At 36.8% G+C, this 18,566-nt stretch overlaps 1 protein-coding gene across 1 annotated transcript; it reads right to left on the bottom strand.

Annotated features, from left to right (window-relative positions):
• Positions 1-3,363: 3,363 nt before the first annotated feature.
• Positions 3,364-17,287, bottom strand: LOC127631874 (SUMO-activating enzyme subunit 1-like). The gene is made up of 9 exons (XM_052110261.1): positions 17,057-17,287; positions 16,624-16,735; positions 16,348-16,521; positions 11,844-11,989; positions 11,663-11,762; positions 9,537-9,642; positions 6,352-6,496; positions 4,912-4,981; positions 3,364-3,972 (listed from the first exon to the last, which is right to left on the bottom strand). The coding sequence occupies exons 1-9, from the start codon at positions 17,155-17,157 to the stop codon at positions 3,880-3,882; spliced, it is 1,047 nt and encodes a 348-aa protein (XP_051966221.1). The 5' UTR covers positions 17,158-17,287; the 3' UTR covers positions 3,364-3,879.
• Between the last annotated feature and the right edge of the window lie 1,279 nt (positions 17,288-18,566).

The raw sequence follows: 18,566 nt of genomic DNA, 5'->3' as shown, positions 1-18,566 counted from the left end.
TATAATCAAAGTTTGCGTAAGTAGATGTGTTGGGGGGATTTGGCTATTGAAATTGTAGCATTTTAATTTAATTGTGCTCAAATGAAAGAAAGATTTGTTAATTTTACTGAACGAGACTCAAAAATCCAAGTCAGTAAAATGATCCAATCTTCCCATCACTACTGGTAAGGTGCATTACATTTCTGACACAAGCTCTAAGCAGTTGACCAATCACAACAGACTGGGCCACTTGACCAATCAGTTTGGGCTTTTCGGAAAAGTGGGGCTTTTAAGAGACAGGAGCTAAAACAGAGCGTGACAAGAGGTGCTGTAGCAATGTACAGTATGAGAAAAAGAATGTGTTTTTTGAACATTAAAGCATGTAAACCTATTCTATTAGACCCCCAAAATTAAATTATGAACCTGTAAATGAGCATAATATGGGCTCTTTAACGGTTGTTGATCATTTGAGAGTTGTTCTATATCCCATCACGTTTATGCATTTCATAGCTGAGAGCAACACATCTGTTTAGGAGAAAGAACATCTTGCCTCGGGGATTCCTTCAAGATAAGAGGAAGGTTGCTTAATTAAAATGAGGAGCTTAACGCACTGTCCGTAATTAATCCTGCTCTCTCGTAAGCTAGAGAAAGAGCAGTGAGTCTTAATTAATCATGCTCTCGTTTTGAAGTTGGGGCTGTGGTTTTATTTTACACTCTTTAAGAATGAGAAAATGTTTTGTAGATTGTCATTGGCAGGCATGAGTAGAGGGGACCAGGGGCAATAAAACAATACCTCTCTATAATCCTGTGTTATCTTGCTTTGGTCTGACAGCTGGGGCGGGATGCACCAAAAACCTCTTATTGCACTTTTTCCCCCCCTAAACGGGGCGCAATACAACACAATACATTTCTTTAAAAACAAGCTATGGTAATGATACTATTTCAACACATGCTAAGTGCAGACAAATTAGTGGGATTGTTTCTCATTGTGAGAAATTTGTAACAAAAATCTTGAAAACAATTACAAAATATATATATTTTTAAATCATGCCTAATTTATAATTTTTTTCTGCAATTGAAACGTTTTATTTATTACTAAATTATGATCTCTTTAACTACTTAAATGGTACTATGACTGTTGGCACATGCAGTAAATAAATGCCTCTTATACCAAAAGATGACAGTAAGATTCATAGTAGTCTGTCCATTACGATTGAAGCCCCCGGTCTCCCCTTTTTATGTAATTGTATTTCATTTTACTATTTTAGGAAATTTGCTTTATACTCGAATACTGTTGAAACCAAATTGAAACTTATACACTTACTGAATCACATTTCCAATGAAAAAAAATAAAACACAATTTTTACATTTCAATTAGTTCATCAAAGTTCATATTTTCATTACTTAAAAATGTCATCTTTCTCTGTCTTATTACAAACCAATCAAGCAAATCAAACCTTTTACTCACGATGGACAAACTGCATTTGAGTGTGTTCATGGTCAAATATCAGTCTATAAACAATACTTACATTTTAAATATCTGTAAAATCAAACACAGAATTTAAAGATTAACCATTTGAGGTAGCCAATTTAAGGATACATGTTTTCCTGGTACGTGGTAGAGCCTTACATAGTGTGGACATTGAAAATATTAGGATTAAACATGCTGCTTTACAAAATTTGTGCATCAGTGGATGTCCTCATTGAGAAAATACACATAAACTGATGCTTTTGACTGAAACCTTCAATGATAAGAATCTATAAATAATTTAGGCTATTAGTGATACCCTGGTAAAATGTTTCCACTGCCTAAACCTAAAAAAGAAGTACAAAGAAACGGTTGTATAACTTGCCACTCCCACTCAGCACCTGCTCAACCAGTCTGACCAGTCTTCCCATCTGACTCACTGATGCTGTGGCCCAAAGGCCCAAAGCCCTGATTTTGCATGTCTGCAAGACACAAGATGAACACCAAAGTCTACCTCCCCTGTAAGCCCAGCGAAAATGTGACAAGTTTGGAACAATTGTTTTGTACAGCTGTGACAATGTTTGCTCCATTATGTAAGGCTGTGGGTTTTGTTCATTTCCCCAACTTCTGGTTAGAAGATTCACATATCAAGTATTACATTGTTTAGCATTCCACTGCAACTAACTGGACAGGCAGGACAATTCTCTTCCTGCAAAAATGGAGGAATCAAAACATAGGAGTTCTTATTTGCCTTAAGAGTCATAAACCCTGCAGTACCAATCCAGCAAATTATATACCTGGGCAAAGCTAATAAAAGAACTTCCCTATATAATAATAATAAAAAAAAAGATTTTACAAGATGCAGGCTCAGGCTTTTCCTACAAAGTCAAAATGATAACATGCGTCAGAGAAATACACTGAGCATTGAGTTCCAAGTAGGGAATCTGGGGATGGAAGAATGTATGCTGCTCTAAGTGTCGATATTCCTTGGAAAATCTGCAAGATGTTTATCTTTTTTTTTAAAACTAATAATTAAATTAAATGTCACTTTATTTTTTACCTCCTCAATGCACAAATGACTGTTTGAAGCTTTTAGTGAAAGTTGTACTAGAGTCCCTGGTTTGTTCTGGACAAAGTTTCCAGGTATTGAAAGTTTTTGGTGTCCTTGAATTCAATGATGTTGAGTTGCAGATTTGCCACTCAGAACAATTTAGTAAATCATACACTTCTACAACAACCATCACAAACCGTCAAGGAGGCAACATAGATTATTCCAGGAGTATCCCGGGTTCAATACACGTTAAACTCAAACGACAGCATTTGTGGCATAATAATGATTACCCACAAAAAAAAACTTTTACAGTCATATCTAAGAATACAACTTTGTTGCCATGACGACACAATGCCAGTAAACCCTGAGTGATATTATTACAATAAAATCAAGCAGAACAGAGTTGTCCTCATACTAAAATCATGTTAACATACATAATATTTATGTCTGGCAGCTATACTTTTGAAACAGTGTGTATTTGAATGTTTATGGATTGGCCCCCATTCACTTCCATTTTCAGTGCCACTGTAACAAAGATATTTAAATAAATGAGGGACGAGTACAATTTTTTTTTTTTTTTTTTGTGGTAATCAGTATTATTGCAAAAAAATGCAGTCAATTAAGCTTAACTTGTATTGAACCTGGAATATTCCTTTAATAACAAAGGGTGTGTAAACATTTGTACAGGACATTTTTTGTAATATTAGTTATTTTATCCAGTTATATATCATATCTGTTATGCTGCTTCTTCAGACCAGTACAAAATAAAAAGAACAAAAAAAAGAATATTTATGATCTCTCAAATATTTTGAAAAATGCTAAACATCTTGCAAGGGGTGTGTAGAGATTAAGGAGCACAATTATATATGCGTGGTTTGACTTTCTGAAATAAATAGATCAAGAGCACACAAAACATACCCAATTCATTTTTAATTGTTTAAACTAGTTTACAAAAACAAAACTTGTAATTTGTTTTTTCTAATTCAGTGTCAATTGGACAGCAGAGACCTTCAGGGACATATTAGCACACCATCTTATTACGTGTTATTGAGATCAATAACAGCAGAAGCACATATAATCCAAAACAAATGCATTTCCATTTACTTTTATTTTTATACTAAATGTAGAAATCACAACTTTTACTCTGCTGAAAATGTGTGTGCATCTATATTAGTGTGTGAACACAAAAAGCTGGGCAACATGTCCTTGTTGCTCCTGGCATCTATCAATGTGCAGCATACTGCTATACAAAGGTACAGTCCAAAGACAGATTTCGATGCCTGCGGCCACTGGCAGAAAACAAACTCCATGGTGTTTTGAGAGCACACATACAACCCAACACATCTTGTGCACTCATCCCTCTGTGTTCTCCAGGGGTCACTTATTTGGATCCAAAGTAGTCCACCAACCCGCTGCCCTTTAGGCCGTCGAAGAAGAAGAAGTTCCTGTGAGGAGCATCTCTCTGTGACAGCGCCTGTCAAACACACGCAAACAAATGAGAAGATGTGCTATCCTTCAGGCACGTCACAAACATTTGAGTTGTGTGCAGATCTAGGCGCCACAGAACTAGAATTTTAATAACAGTTTTGCCGTTGAGTAATTAACTGGTTTGATTAAACACATCGGGCACATTCTCTGTTGTGGTGACAGAGATTGATGGGCAATGGGCAGTGAGGAACAGAGAGCCATATGCGAATTGCAGCCTGTTTCATCATGCAGGGAGATGGCGAGACAGCCTGGCTTCACTCCACTGCCATGTGGGTTCAAGGCCTGCCCAACCACCGCTCCCGAGATCATGGCGTTCACTCCATTACCCCACACAGCCCTGATCCACACCCTCACATAGACCCCATCACATCTCAGTCTGGGCAATGACATCACCCTTCAAGAAAGATATACTCTCGTTTACCATTTACAGTGAAACTGTTATGCATAATTTAGAACTATTTTAAAAATGCTTCTGTTTTCACATGGTAAACACTACCGTATCTCCTCTTCCCGTCTATAATCTATGGACACAGTGTAATTACCCACTCTAAACTCACTGATTACATCACTATGCTTTGGGTTATTTAATCTAATTGAGTTTATGGAATTATATGCAAAGATTTCAGGCAGTCGCCACTGGATTTCATCAGTGACCGGAGTATTACCTCGTCATTTCTGGCAATTTACATAGTCAACAGATAAAAGTTTTGGATTTAGCCCAGATTCTGATGGAGAGGGCAGCTGCCATACGGTTCTCACAGTGCCCCATCAGAAAAGACACTTTTGCAGCTAGTGAAAGTGCTATGTTATAGAGGATTAGGCTATATGTCTTTAAAGAGAAGTCAAATGAAAGTTTATATGAAGGGGGAAAGGATGATGTTAAAGGGATAGCTCACCCAACAATGAAAATTCTGTAAAATCTCACCTTGACTAATTCTTGCCCAAGAACTCCTCCAACTACAGCACACACTGGGGACATCTCAGAGAAACAGTAACTGTGAAGACAAAGCAAACACGTCAAAAAGTCATGAGTAAAGTTGAAGAGAAAGTGAGAGGATCTTGGAGAGAATGGGTCTCATTCACTAATAATAGCGCACAAGTTTTCATACTTATTTGAGCAGAAAAGTTGGAGCAAAAATATTGACAACAAATCTTTAAACAACTTCACAAGTTTTTATCAATGTTCTAGTGTTGATGAATCCGGCTTATTCTAAATGCGGGAACTACACGTGATCAGGTGCAATTTTAAACAACATATCCCGGTTCGTTCTAAAATGCACATATGTTTTCTTACTCTGAAATAAGCAAGAGTTATTGCAGGATCACTTAGTTATCAATGAGCCCGTTTACATGCATGTTTTTACACGATTATGCATAAGTTGACAACGTATGTGGAAATGTAAATGCCTTAAATGGTTTTCTTTTATCACTTCATATCAGGCCATAAATGATTTAAGTGTACACCTTAGTAAACACTTTATGTTGCATGTAAACACCTTTACTGGTGTTCTTACCAGCTTATCCAATGTGCACAAATGTTGTGCGTATGACTGTATGCATTTTAATATCAAAAGCAGAGAATAACCAAATGATTTTGAAATCTCATGTAAACATGGTTTCTTGCAATGTCTGATTTTTGGAATAAGCTGATTTTTACCTCTCAATTTCTGATAATAACGTTTAAAACTAGACAGGTAAAGTTTTTAGGACAAACTTAAATTTTAGCTTGACAAAGCCTTGTATGAAGGTTTAAACTCGTTTAAACCAGACAGACAGACATATAGACAGATAGATAGACTTCCGGAGGATTAAATTAAATTATTTATATTAAAACAAAAGTTTTGACAGATGTAGTTTGAATTTACGAGCATTCCATTTGCCCATTGGAACTTTCAGTCAAAATAAGTCTATGGAACTGTTCTGATTTTTGATCGTCTGCTGTGCGAAAACCTTAAAATCTGGTCAATAAAAAAGACATGGCACACTATTCCATTATTATACTAACAGTCTGAAGGTCTGTGCTGAGACTGGTGGATGTAGCTTGAAAGCTCTAGGAGCAAGTGTCGGATATTTTCGCCTCAGTTTAGGAATTCTGAAAAAACCCTCAACACAGTTTGCAGAATAACAGTATGTTGGTTTCTTTAAGCCAACATAAAAACATTTCAGGTTTCGACGGCCACCGAGAATGTGATTTTTGCATATGTGTGGTTCGAGTTAATGAAAAAATTCATTCTAAATTTAGAACAGCGCAGTCTTATTTATAAATCATGATTTATGCATGAAAATGTTCACGCAGTGCTTTTACACACTGTTAGTGAATGAGACGCAATGAATATGAATGGTGAGTTTCTATGTTGAGGAGTACCTCACAAAGGTGTTGGGGAGCAGGTCAGAGCTCACGCCCAATCTCTCAAGAACATCATCACGGATCTGTAAGAGTAAGCGCGAGTCTTCAGCGAAGCTGACTGGCTGAGGATCACGACCTTTGTCTGTACGAAACTTCAGAAGTACTGTTGAAGAAAGATACAGACAGAGAGTGGGGTAACAGTGGGTCTTCCACATTCAAACAGGACGTAAGTGGAGGGGAGATGTATTTGAAGATTTGTGTGGTACGTGTAAAGGTTATTTGCTCCTCTAGGCTATTTTCCAAGCACCATCACAAAGTATCACTTCCCCTTTTTTGACTGCCCACCAACTAAAACACAATGAACTCCAGCCCACTGTATTTCCACCTGGCAGCACAGTACTATACACACACACACACACACACACACACACACACACACAAAAAGACACCCACTTATTCATGCTATCTCATTATATCTGGCACAGAGATGAAATTTCAAGTTTCAGAGCTGTATATTTTATATAATTTTCTCCAGATGCCAGATTGTGAAAGCGACAACAAAATAACATCTGAGGGTTTGAAAAAAAAAAGAAAAACACTGATGTAATATCGTTCTAGTCACACCACTGAAGCGATAAAACCTCAAATAAATCAGTGAGTTAAGAGGGAGGAAACAGCTCTTCCTTAAAAGCTGTCTGAACTGATGTGTGGTATTTTTGAGCACTGCAATATATTTAAATTCTTCCTATGCTTCAGCGCACAAATAGGAAGTGTTATTTTTTCCATAAATGTAACACTAGATGTTGAGGGAGGGGCAGAGGTAACAGTCAGTTGTAATGATAGAGAGGTGCAGAGGTGGCATGTTTTGTTTTTGAGAGCTATTGCACATGACTGGCCATGGACAGCCTGTGATGGAAAATAAACTGCAATCAGTAAAGACACCAGGTGAGGACTAATATTAAAAGAAAAATGTTGTCTATAATTACACATAAGAACAACTGGCCTTACCCCCTGATTACTGTGCACTACAGACTCCAGGCAGACACTGGTCAGAAATTCTGTTTCTGTAAAACTCCTAATTACTCCACAGTACTCTGAGTGCCCTTAACCAATTTAAGACAAGTCATATATTTATTTGTTAGCGCTTTTCACAACACACATCGCTTTACAGAACATTATGCTGTAATAAAACCTTGCTATTAAAGTCCACATTGTGCAATTATAATGAATAATATTATTACAAATAATGCCTAAAAATCTAGGCCCCCAGTGAGCAAGCCAATGGCAACTGTGGCAAGGAACACAAAAATGGGGGATGGGGGGGCTGAACAGCATGAATACAACACCAATATTAGACATAGAAGAACCATAAAAACACCATTAAAGCAAATTATATGACTCGTGCATTACATTCAAAGCCACTTGAAGACGTGTGATAGCTCTGTAATTCTCAAAAGGCTGTGTTTAATAAGTAAATATATAAAATGCATGTTCAGTGCCAGAGAGTTATTGAATGGCACTGCTTTGTTTAAACACACACTCGCGGCTATTTTTAGCCTTTATGCATTGCGCAACATTTGCGCGCTACTCACAAGCTACATCTCAGATGTAGATGCTCAATAGTTCGGTTAACTTATAATACGCATTTAGAACTGGAGGTGCATTTTACCAGAATTTGAATAAGTGAATTAAACCACTGTGAACTTGCTTACAAACAGACACATACAGGACTTCCTGGAGAGTTCAGAACGTCAAAATAAAAGCGTGAGGGTTTAAAAAGTGCATGATTGAAATATATTACTGTTGTATTTAAAATGAAAACTAAAAAAGTCAATAATAATAATAATATCAATAAGAATTTATTATTATCGTCACCATTAGTATTAGTTGAATGTGTTCCAAAACAATTACTGTGTGAATGAAAAGTGGATGCTGAATGCTTTAAAGTCCAGATGCAAGTTGAAACATTTAAAAAAAAAGAGGCAAAAATAAAACACTGGTTTATTTTCTACTGAAGACTTTAATTACTGTTAATTTTGCTGTTACATTATCCAGTATATTAGTTAATAATACAGTGTTTCTAAATAAGCTATACTTTTATATTGAAATAATGTGTAGTTAGAGGTTTGTTTTTCTTTACATTAAAGAGTACTCCCAATTAGTTCCACACAATAATGTAAAGATATTCTAAACAGATTATGCAAAAAAACAACACTGGTATCGGATCGGTATTGGCCGATCAGTGCATCCCTGCTGTAGACGCAGTATCCATTTATTTGGCGGATTAAGGCTTCAGTTGGTATTAATTTATCATCTATGTATTCTAAGAGAGTATAGTCCATTCTATGACTGGAAGCTTGGCGGTTCATTTTAATCCTAAATTCCATTAATGTTTACTACTGGTATTAACATTCATCTCACATGATCTGATCAAGAGTTGTTAGCCGAAACAGGTAGTTTACACCTGGTATTATTAACAATCCGTCTTGTGTGACCAATTGAGACCGATATTTAAAGGAATAGTTCACCCAAAAAAGAGAATTCTCCAATTATTTACTCACCCTTATGCCATTTCAAACTTGTATGACTGAGTTTCTCTCTTGCGTCAAGCAAGGGGAAGTGTAATAGACCTTGTCTCACAAATGCACCAAGGAGACTGCTGATGTCAAGATTTATTTAAAAAAAAGTATTACATTTTGGTCTGCTTCTCACCCAAAACTGATCATATAGCTTCAGAAGATATGGATTAAACAATTTGAGTCATATGAATTAATTTTATGCTGTCTTCATGTCCATTTTAGTTTTGAACCCCACTGACTTCCATTGTACAGACATTAACACAACACACATCAATGAAAATATCCTCATTTGTGTTCCGCAGAAGAAAGTCATATGAGTTTGAGATGGTATATGGGTAAGTAAATGATGAGATAATTATAATTTTTGAGGGAAATATTCCTTTAATTGAGGGATTGGCATAAATCTAATTGTGTTATTACCTGGATCACTTTCTAACACATCAGTGTTACTGTTCTATTACTGCTATCATAAGTTAAGAAAAGGTTTACATGGTGTTGCTACCAAATATATAATTTCATTCTTTTTAATTTCAGTAAAAAAATTTAACTCTTGTTCTGCACTTTCATTTTTTGATAGATTAATTGATTTAACATATATTGAAATGATAGTTATTGAAGGTGTACCTTGCAGAAGGAAGTAGTCGGTAGGAACACGCTTCAGACTGCTTTTGGATTTTTCATTTGTCCAGTCAACCTCCAGAGCCTCTTTAAGAGAGCAGAAACTGACAGTCTATAAAAAAAAAAAGAGAGACAGAGAAGAAAAAAAATTAGAAACTAACATTTAAAGATCATAGGTGTGAATGAAAATTAAAAAGGACTAAATGCCCATTCACAGCTAGAAAGATAACTATAATGATAACAATATTAGCATCCACACCAACGGACAATTACGCTCTGCTTATTCTAAGCGTGCAATGCAGTTATGTTCACAGTCATGAAAATGGATGTAAATTAACTGCTACTGCCCAACGTTTTGCAAAGAAACCAAAAGAAAAGGGGGCCTGGGGAGCTCAGTGAGTAATGATGCTGACCATCGACCCTGGAGTCGCGAGTTCGAATCTAGTGCATTATGAGTGACTCCAGTCAGGTCTCCCAAGCAACAAAATTGGCCTGGTTGCTAGGGAGGGTAGAGTCACATGGGGTAACCTCCTCATGGTCGCAATTAGGGGTTCTCGCTCTAAATGGGGCACGTGGTAAGTTGTGCGTGGATCACGGAGAGTATTATGAGCGTCTATGTGCTGCCAGTCTCCGCGGTGTCATGCACAGCATGCCACATAATTAGATGTGCGGATCGGGAACCTATCTATTGGGCACTCAGGTTTTATTTTGCCCCAGACTCTGTATTTTGGGCGATGGAGTGGTCATCGATGTAGAGAATAGACACAAAGTGTTGGGTCCTAACCAGTGCCATGATCTCCTTGACAGATAGTTTTAAGGAGTTGGAGGTCGGCTGGAGAGCCCTCAGGCGGCCTTTGAATTAGGGTTATTTTGAAGACTGGTGAAAATTAACTTGTTTGTGGGGAAATGGTGCCGATATTTGGCTTTTCTGAATGTGTGATTATTATTTATGTGTATGTGTCTATAATCATGTATGACCACTGGGATGTTGTTGGGGGGCAGGGTGGGGGTTAATTGTTGATTATGTGTATATATATATATATATATATATATATATATATATATATATATATATATATATATGTTATGTTTTTCGGTGTTCAATATGTGAATCAATAGAAAATTGTTAATAAGAAAAAAAACCTAAAGCTGCAAGGTGTAATTTTTGCACCACTAGTGGTACCAAATGGAATTGCAAACAAACAGGTGTACCAAACACTTATCATTAATTGTCAAGCCTAATCATTAATTGTTAGGACAAATAGGCAGTACCACCCTGAACTCATGCCACTGGTTGAGCTACTGTTGCTATATCAATATTAAAAGTGCCAAAACACACACTTTGCCGCCCCCAAGTGTTTTTTTTTTTTGTTTGTTGTTGTTTTCTTTGTTTTGTTCTAAATGAAAAACTGGATGGCAGAAGGAAAATACAACTACTCTTGTTTTGTAACATGTGCTAATGTATATGCTGCTACACCAAAATAAAGAATTGGAAAATAAAAGTGCCAAAATGCCACAGTGTCAATACTTTTCAGGGAAATCAACCTCCAAATATCATACTAAAACATTATATTTTGACATATAAAAACATACAAACAGCAGCTTTATCAGAAAGTCTGTTTCAGAACCTACTGAGTTTTGGGCATCTTTTGCACTTTACGGCATCTATTCCAAAAGACAATGTAGGTAACTTAATTATGCTGCCACTCGTAATTATGATTTCTCGTTTTGGACAAATTCTAAGGTATCATCTTTTGTATCCTTCCCTGGGTTGACAATCCCAGAATGCAGTGATGAGCTTTGTGGAACAATAAATTCAAGATGGCAGACGAAGAGAAATTAATTATAAATATACTTATAATCCGTTCAAAACAAATATTGAAAAGTATCAATAAAAAATTATTTATGCTCATTAGATTATTGCATCAAACCACTCGCATCACCTGTATTTAAATCAGTTGCGAGTCAAGTTTCCAATGCGCTGCGCAAGGAGTTGCTACTGATTTAGACCTTTCCAAATTGTTCCCTTACGAGGCTCCATTTCATTTAGGATGCTGCCATAGAAGACAGCTGCCTATGAAGCAGTGAAGCTCAAGTATTAGAACAGACCCTAATTCTATCAACACACCCACCTTTTTCACCATGGTGGTCTCATTGGGGTCAATCTTTGGTTTCTTTGCCTCAGGACCATCATTGGCCTCATCAGACGCTTTCACTATTTTGGGCTTCTCTCTGGGGGTATTGAATGGGACCATCAGTTTCTCACATAAGAATCAAACACAAACACCTTTTCATCCAAGTGTTCTGACTTACTCTACATAGTGATACTCCAGGCCGAGGTTGGAGAACATGTATCCATGGTAGCCAAATACATCTCCACAGAAGATCTTAATGTTCCTGGAGGCACACAACTGGTCCACTCGCACCATCAGGTCCTTGGGGCACCGAGTCATGCAAATCTGAATAAAATAAATAATGAATTAATAAGTGGCTATTTTTTAAATCATTCCACTGCCCAGGGGCCTTGATGTATCTTTCAAAACAAAACACATTTTATGAGTACAACAAATAAATTGGCAAAGCCACGTTTGAAAACTGACCAGAACATTGGTACATCTTATCCAAGGTCCCAAACCTCTCACAACCTCCATTTAGGGTTTAAGATAAGAATGGGGTGACATTTGAATTCCCTTCTTTGCTTGCGTTAGATATTTTGGCAGTTCATACTGGCACACAAGAGTCATGATGCGTTAACTGGGTGGATCTTCAAGGACAGATGCATCATCTTTTTATCTGCTGCCTTGAGTTTCTCTACCATTGGTTTTGGTTGTTTACATTGCTTGTCAGAACATTATCTGTAAACTCAAAACTTTGCAAAAAGAACACCCTAAGTGAACAACTTATCTAGACAGGCCTGTTCAAAAGATGTTGCGAGGTTATGTAATCAACAACTGAACATCAACAACACTTCTCAGAAATGCTGTTGCGATGAAGTAATGCTCTGAAGAGTAACACCTTCACTAATATTACAAGTCATTTGGGACCAGGGCGCATGGAGAAAAAAAATTAAACAAGCGTCAATACACATTTGACACATTCTTCCTGAAAACATTCTAAGCCTCTAGGCAGCCAGACAACTTCAAAGAGCACATATTTATCAAGCACTGACCTCTAGAGGATGTAAAGAGAAAACAGCATCTATCATTTTTCTCTTCTACAATGTTGCAGATTTACTTGATTTTAATCTCTGGAAATATACTCAAATTACACAATGTCCTAAACAAGTTTCCAGCAACAAGCACACTTTTTGACTTTTCCTGTCATTCATGATTATTGGATAAGAAATCATTTGACAGTGATTGCTGGACACAATTCCATTTTGTATGTTGATCAGGCACTAATAATTTGAATAGTTTTTATTGATTATACTTATTATTGTGCAAATGTCCCGAATAGGACTGGACAGTACGGCGATATATATTGTGGCGATGGTTTTGTTGCTATGCTGTGCATAATGCAGTATACTGTATAAATAGCTGTGCATGTGGCGTGACTACAAAGCAAATGTTTATGTTCAACTAAAAAGAGAGAGACCTCGTTTTCTTCTTGTGATGAAAAACTATGACATGCAGAGAAACTAGATATTTATTGATACAGTAGTTTCATCGCCATGGACATACTTCGGACATAATTTTAAAGGTGCACTTAGTAATTTATTAATACATATACTTGGACTTGACACCTAGGGGCTTGGATGCAGCATCATTCAATGGCAATACTTTTCAGTTACCAATGTCATTGTAGAAATTCACTATTCACAGTTACCCATTGTTAATCAAATCCATGATAGAAAGTGTCCAATAACAGAACATTTATTAAGATTAAGCAAGAGGTATTTGGCTGGTCATGTGAGTTTAACATGGCTGCCCCAATGAGGGGACAATCATGTAGAATAAAATGGCTTTATAAGGTTACTGTTATGACTGGTGTCTTCATCACATTTGAATGCTCAAGATTTTATACATGTTTCGAAATTACTATACATTTTTTTTAGAAGTGAAACTTTTTTAATGAGCAAACAAATACTGAGCGCACCTTTAAATAAAAAAAAATACATCTACTGTTTTTCAGAAGTTTTGAATCACTGCATTAAAATAAGTATATTGTGATATATCTCTGTTTACCAAAAAGTTGTCAGATTTGACTCATTTACATTACTTTTTCAGGCCTGGAAATTTAGAGGATTTTTAAAAATCCCCTTATTTCTCTGGATTTCCCAAAATCGTGGGAACCCTAACTATTCTGTCCACACTGAAAGCGAAAATGTTGTTTGACACCATCAGAATCAATCAGAACATATTTGATGTTTATTACACAGTGGATGTGGAACAGAATTTTTGATAAATGGGATTACACTGTGGGTGGGGCTAGCCAGTGTGAACAGAAACAAAAGCCAAGCAAACTATAGTGTCTTGTTGCTTGTTAAAGCAGGAAATTGTTTTTCATAAGTGAAATAAACTCCTATTATCTACCAGAACAGCTGAATCTCCATTATTCAAATGAAGCCCCAGAACATGCCTCATCAGGAGTAACCTACTCATCCCACACTGACACCACATGAGGCACTTATTTTGTGATTCTCAAATTAATAAATAAATATCTGCCTCAATACATGCACTACAAATGCCCTGTACTTGTTGCAAAAATAATTATTGTGCTTTTTGATTAAAGTAGTTCATACATTTATAGAGTTCATACTGGCAATAAATTAAAGTGACATGCTAAGATGTTCAGTGTATTGTTGCCTTGCTCTTGACTAAATGTAAACGCACATTGTTTTGAGAAAAAGAAACTGTCTCAAAGAATTAAACACATACACAAGAGTTGACAAAGAGATACAGACACACACAATGTTTCCTCTGCTCTCTCTAAAGAAATATCAAGAGAGGCAGATCAAAGAGAATAGATGATGTTAAAACACCTCCCTCCTTTCTGTCTCCAACCTTCTCTGCCCCTCCTCCTAAACTCTCGCTAGCACTCCCAGAGGGAGATTTCATCCATCTCCCAGACAGACACAAGATGAAAGGCAGCCTGTCTGCACTTTGAACAATGTATGTGTTGACTGCATTTTCCATAGCCAAAAACAGCCCTGATTTGCTTGAAAAAAGAGCATACACTTGGTAAAGACAAACTTTAACAACTTTCCCTCTGTGTCTGGATCTGACACTGAATGTTCATAGATGGGTTCACACTGAGGTTGAAGGAAACAGAGCAAAGCAAAATAAGATGGTATAACCACCATAAATCATACTAATCAAAAGAGCATAGAGACATCTAGTGGACAAGAAAGGCACAAAAAAATAATCTTGGAAATGATATACAGCAATGTACTGTGTCAATCCATTCACTCGACATATCAAAATGTTACAGAGTTAAACAAATAGTTCTGTCTATCAAACTTTATATCTTAATGTTTCTGTTGAATCTGCAAAATTCAAAATATTTAAATATGATTCATAAAAGTGGGCCTGGGTAGCTCAGCGAGTATTGACGTTGACTACCACCCCTGGAGTCCCAAGTTCGAATCCAGGGTGTGCTTAGTGACTCCTGCCAGGTCTCCTAAGCAACAAAATTGGCCCGGTTGCTAGGGAGGGAAGAGTCACATGGAGTAACCTCCTCGTGGTCACGATTAGGGGTTCTCGCTCTCAATGGGGCACGTAGTAAGTTGTGCGTGGATCACAGAGAGTAGCATGAGCCTCCAAATGCTGTGAGTCTCCGCAGTATCATGCACAGCGAGGCACGTGATAAGATGCACAGACTGACTTTCAAAAGTAGAGACAACTGAGTCTTGTCCTCCACCTCCCCAAATGAGATGAGTAACCACACTACCAAAAGGACCTAATAAGTAGTGGGAATTGTGCATTAGTTAATAATTAATTAATTGGGCAGATAAAAAAAAAAAAAGATTCATAAAAGGAATTGAGCCCTAGTGGTCGACCGATATATCGGCCGATATTTGAAATGTTATAATTACCGGCATTGGCTGATAAATGTTCCCATTTGGCCAATTTTTTCTTAAGGCCACAAGGACTCTGAAAATCACCGCTTGCACGTGAAGGAAACATCTGAGGCAGGTAAACGACTAATCACAGTTCGCTTTGATATGTGTCATAGTATTACTACAATAATAGACCGATGTGCGACACAGTCTCATTTTTCAGTTCGCATATCAGAGCTGTGACAGGCGCGTCTGAGCTCATAATGTTAAAGTGCTCTCTTATTTAATCCTCCCCCTCTCTCTCTCTCTCTCTTCAACTGTTCCCTGTTACATTTAACTGCCATGTCTAATGATAAAAAAGGCAAATATTACTAAAACTAATGTCATATATTGTCTGCAAAAAGCTGATATCACGTTTAAACAGATGTAATTCATAAACCTTACGAAAACCCCGCGTTTTATAGTGAGGCTGTTCAATACTTACCCTGAACAGTTATTATCTGACTTCTCGAAAGAACAGATAATATAGTGTATAAAATTATAACAACAATCAGTGCCTGCTGGAGTTTAGGGGTTAAACATCTGGGCTGGTTCTTGAAAGGTTCAACTCCAGCAAGGGGTGTTCTATGAATAGCACCATTGTGCCCTTTAGTATTATGTATTATTTATTATTTATTCTCCTCTACTTAAAATACTTCTGCTGTGTCTTTTTAATAAAAAGTTTATAAAAGTTATACTTGATGACCAATTCTAAAATACAAATAAAGCGATCTTTAGTCGTGTCTAGTCTCCAATACACCTGCTTGTTCCAACAATTACCGCATCAAACTGGAAGAAAAAGTCATCTGGCATGCTCTCCACTGGTTCTGTGTCTGCCTTCACCTCTACCATTGGGTTAAGGGACTGTGCTCTCTCCAGAGAGGCCTGGGCTTGGTTCTGACCATCTGCATCCACAGGGATCAAGAACTGAGTGCGTCTGGACTCCTCTGTCACCTGATTGGTGGAGGTCATAAAGAAAAACACATGCCTGGATATGTACTTTAGAAGGTGATGCTGTAAATTTTAACCTCTATTTGGTAAATTTCTATTTGATACCTGTTCATGGTCCAGGAAAGTCAGCCCTTTGACCCCAGCCAAAATAAGGTTCTTTGCCACTTCTGCACCAAGACCTCGGAGTCCAACAAGAAGTACACGAGATCCTCGAAGTCTGAAAATTTTAAGTTTATATATTATATACAGTATAATTGTTAGATTACATTGTGCACTATATACATAGAGCCCATTAATCAATGCGTTTAATGATCAAAAATAGATTATTTGCTTCAGACAGGATGCAAGAATATGAATGATACTCAAATAATCTATGTAAAAACAGTGATGATTTTAACAGTTTATTAAATATGCATGTTTCTTTAACATTACTGTTATTACTCAAAGCCTAAAACGCTGCTTTTCACGCACACGTTACCATTAGAGTTTGTATTTAATATAATCAGATTTATTTTGTGTAATACAGCTATCCAAAAACCTCTTTTGAGCATCCAGACCCCAGAGGCGAATCTGACGGTCATATTGAGCAGCCTCCTCCTCGCTGATAATATTGTCTTCTTTTTCGATGGTATCAATCATTTCAAAATATTTCTGGTTTTTATAGCAAACTTTAAGGAAATTCCTGAGAGATTAGTTTGACTATTCTGGACAACACTATAATTTCCTACTGCCCATTCAATGGGACAGAAGTACCGCGCATCCTCGTAAAGGCGCAGAGTGATGACGTAAGTGTTGTGAGAACGCGCAAATTTTTGGAAATGTTGTTATTGTTGTTCTTCTTCTTTAGGTTTTATGGCGGGTTGCGAACCAACTTTATATGTGCATACGGCTACCTTCTGTGATGGAGTGTGAATATAATGAAATCTACATTTCTCCCTATTCCCTATATTCTATATTTTAATCCACTGTTCCTACTAAATCTCATTATTACTTTCATTTGTTTCCCCACATTTGGAACATAATTTAAGATATTGCTTATTATGAATTCTTGACTTCCCAAGGTGTGTAATTCTTCCTTAAGACTCCTCCTTTCTCTTTCATAAGCAGGACACATGCTCTAATGTCTCCTCTTTGCACAAACCTCACATAAACCTGTATTATGTTTCCCTATGATGTGTAATGTATTGTTAAGATTTGAATGTCCTGTTCTTAGATGTGTGAATATAACTTGTTCCAATCTACTTATATTATGAATGATTGTACTTTTTTAATGTTCCTTTGTACCTTATGATAATGTCTTCCTGTTTGACATGAATCCCAATATGTCTGCCATTTCCTATTACAGTCCCAAATGTTTCCCTTCTGATCTGCTAAGTGAAATATTTATACTTGGTTCATCCATCCTTAATGATTCTTTTGCCATTGTGTCTGCTTCTTCATTGCCTTGAATTCACACATGTGCAGGCACATGAAATGAATTATTATTTCTATCTGTTTTAGACTGTAGAATGTAGTCATGATTTCTATTAAAATGTCACTTCTATTTGTTTATGAGGTAAATTCATAAGCTCCGCCATTGAGTCAGAACATATTATTACTTTATCTGCTCTTACTTCACAAATCCACCCTAGTGCCATTAAGATCACTGTCATCTCTGCAGTGTATACAGATGTACCATCTGTTATTCTTCCAAACTTCCCTACTTCAAACTCTGGGACATAAAACCTGCCCGCTCCTGCTCGTTTCTTTGAGCAATCTGTGAATGTGAAAAATGAATACTTTTTATATATTCTTTAACATATATTTTTGTATTAACTCCATCCCTTTTTTCCTTAATTCTTTTATGTAGCTTTAAATCAATTTCAGGTTGTGTGAATAACCAAAGCGGTATCGGAGGTATTGCAAATATTGGAGCGAATGACTTTGTATCTAGACCATTTTCATTAGCTCATTTCTTTATTTTCCTTTACCTTGTGTATTTATTGTTTCCCAACTTTCAGCAAGTACTTCCCTTACTGGATGATCATTGTTTTGTCCCTGAAGATTAA

The sequence above is a fragment of the Xyrauchen texanus genome, chromosome 38 (assembly GCF_025860055.1).
Source record: "Xyrauchen texanus isolate HMW12.3.18 chromosome 38, RBS_HiC_50CHRs, whole genome shotgun sequence".
Classification (NCBI taxonomy): domain Eukaryota; kingdom Metazoa; phylum Chordata; class Actinopteri; order Cypriniformes; family Catostomidae; genus Xyrauchen; species Xyrauchen texanus.
Note: the sequence above shows the minus strand (reverse complement) of the source record. Positions and strands in the feature narration are given on the sequence as shown.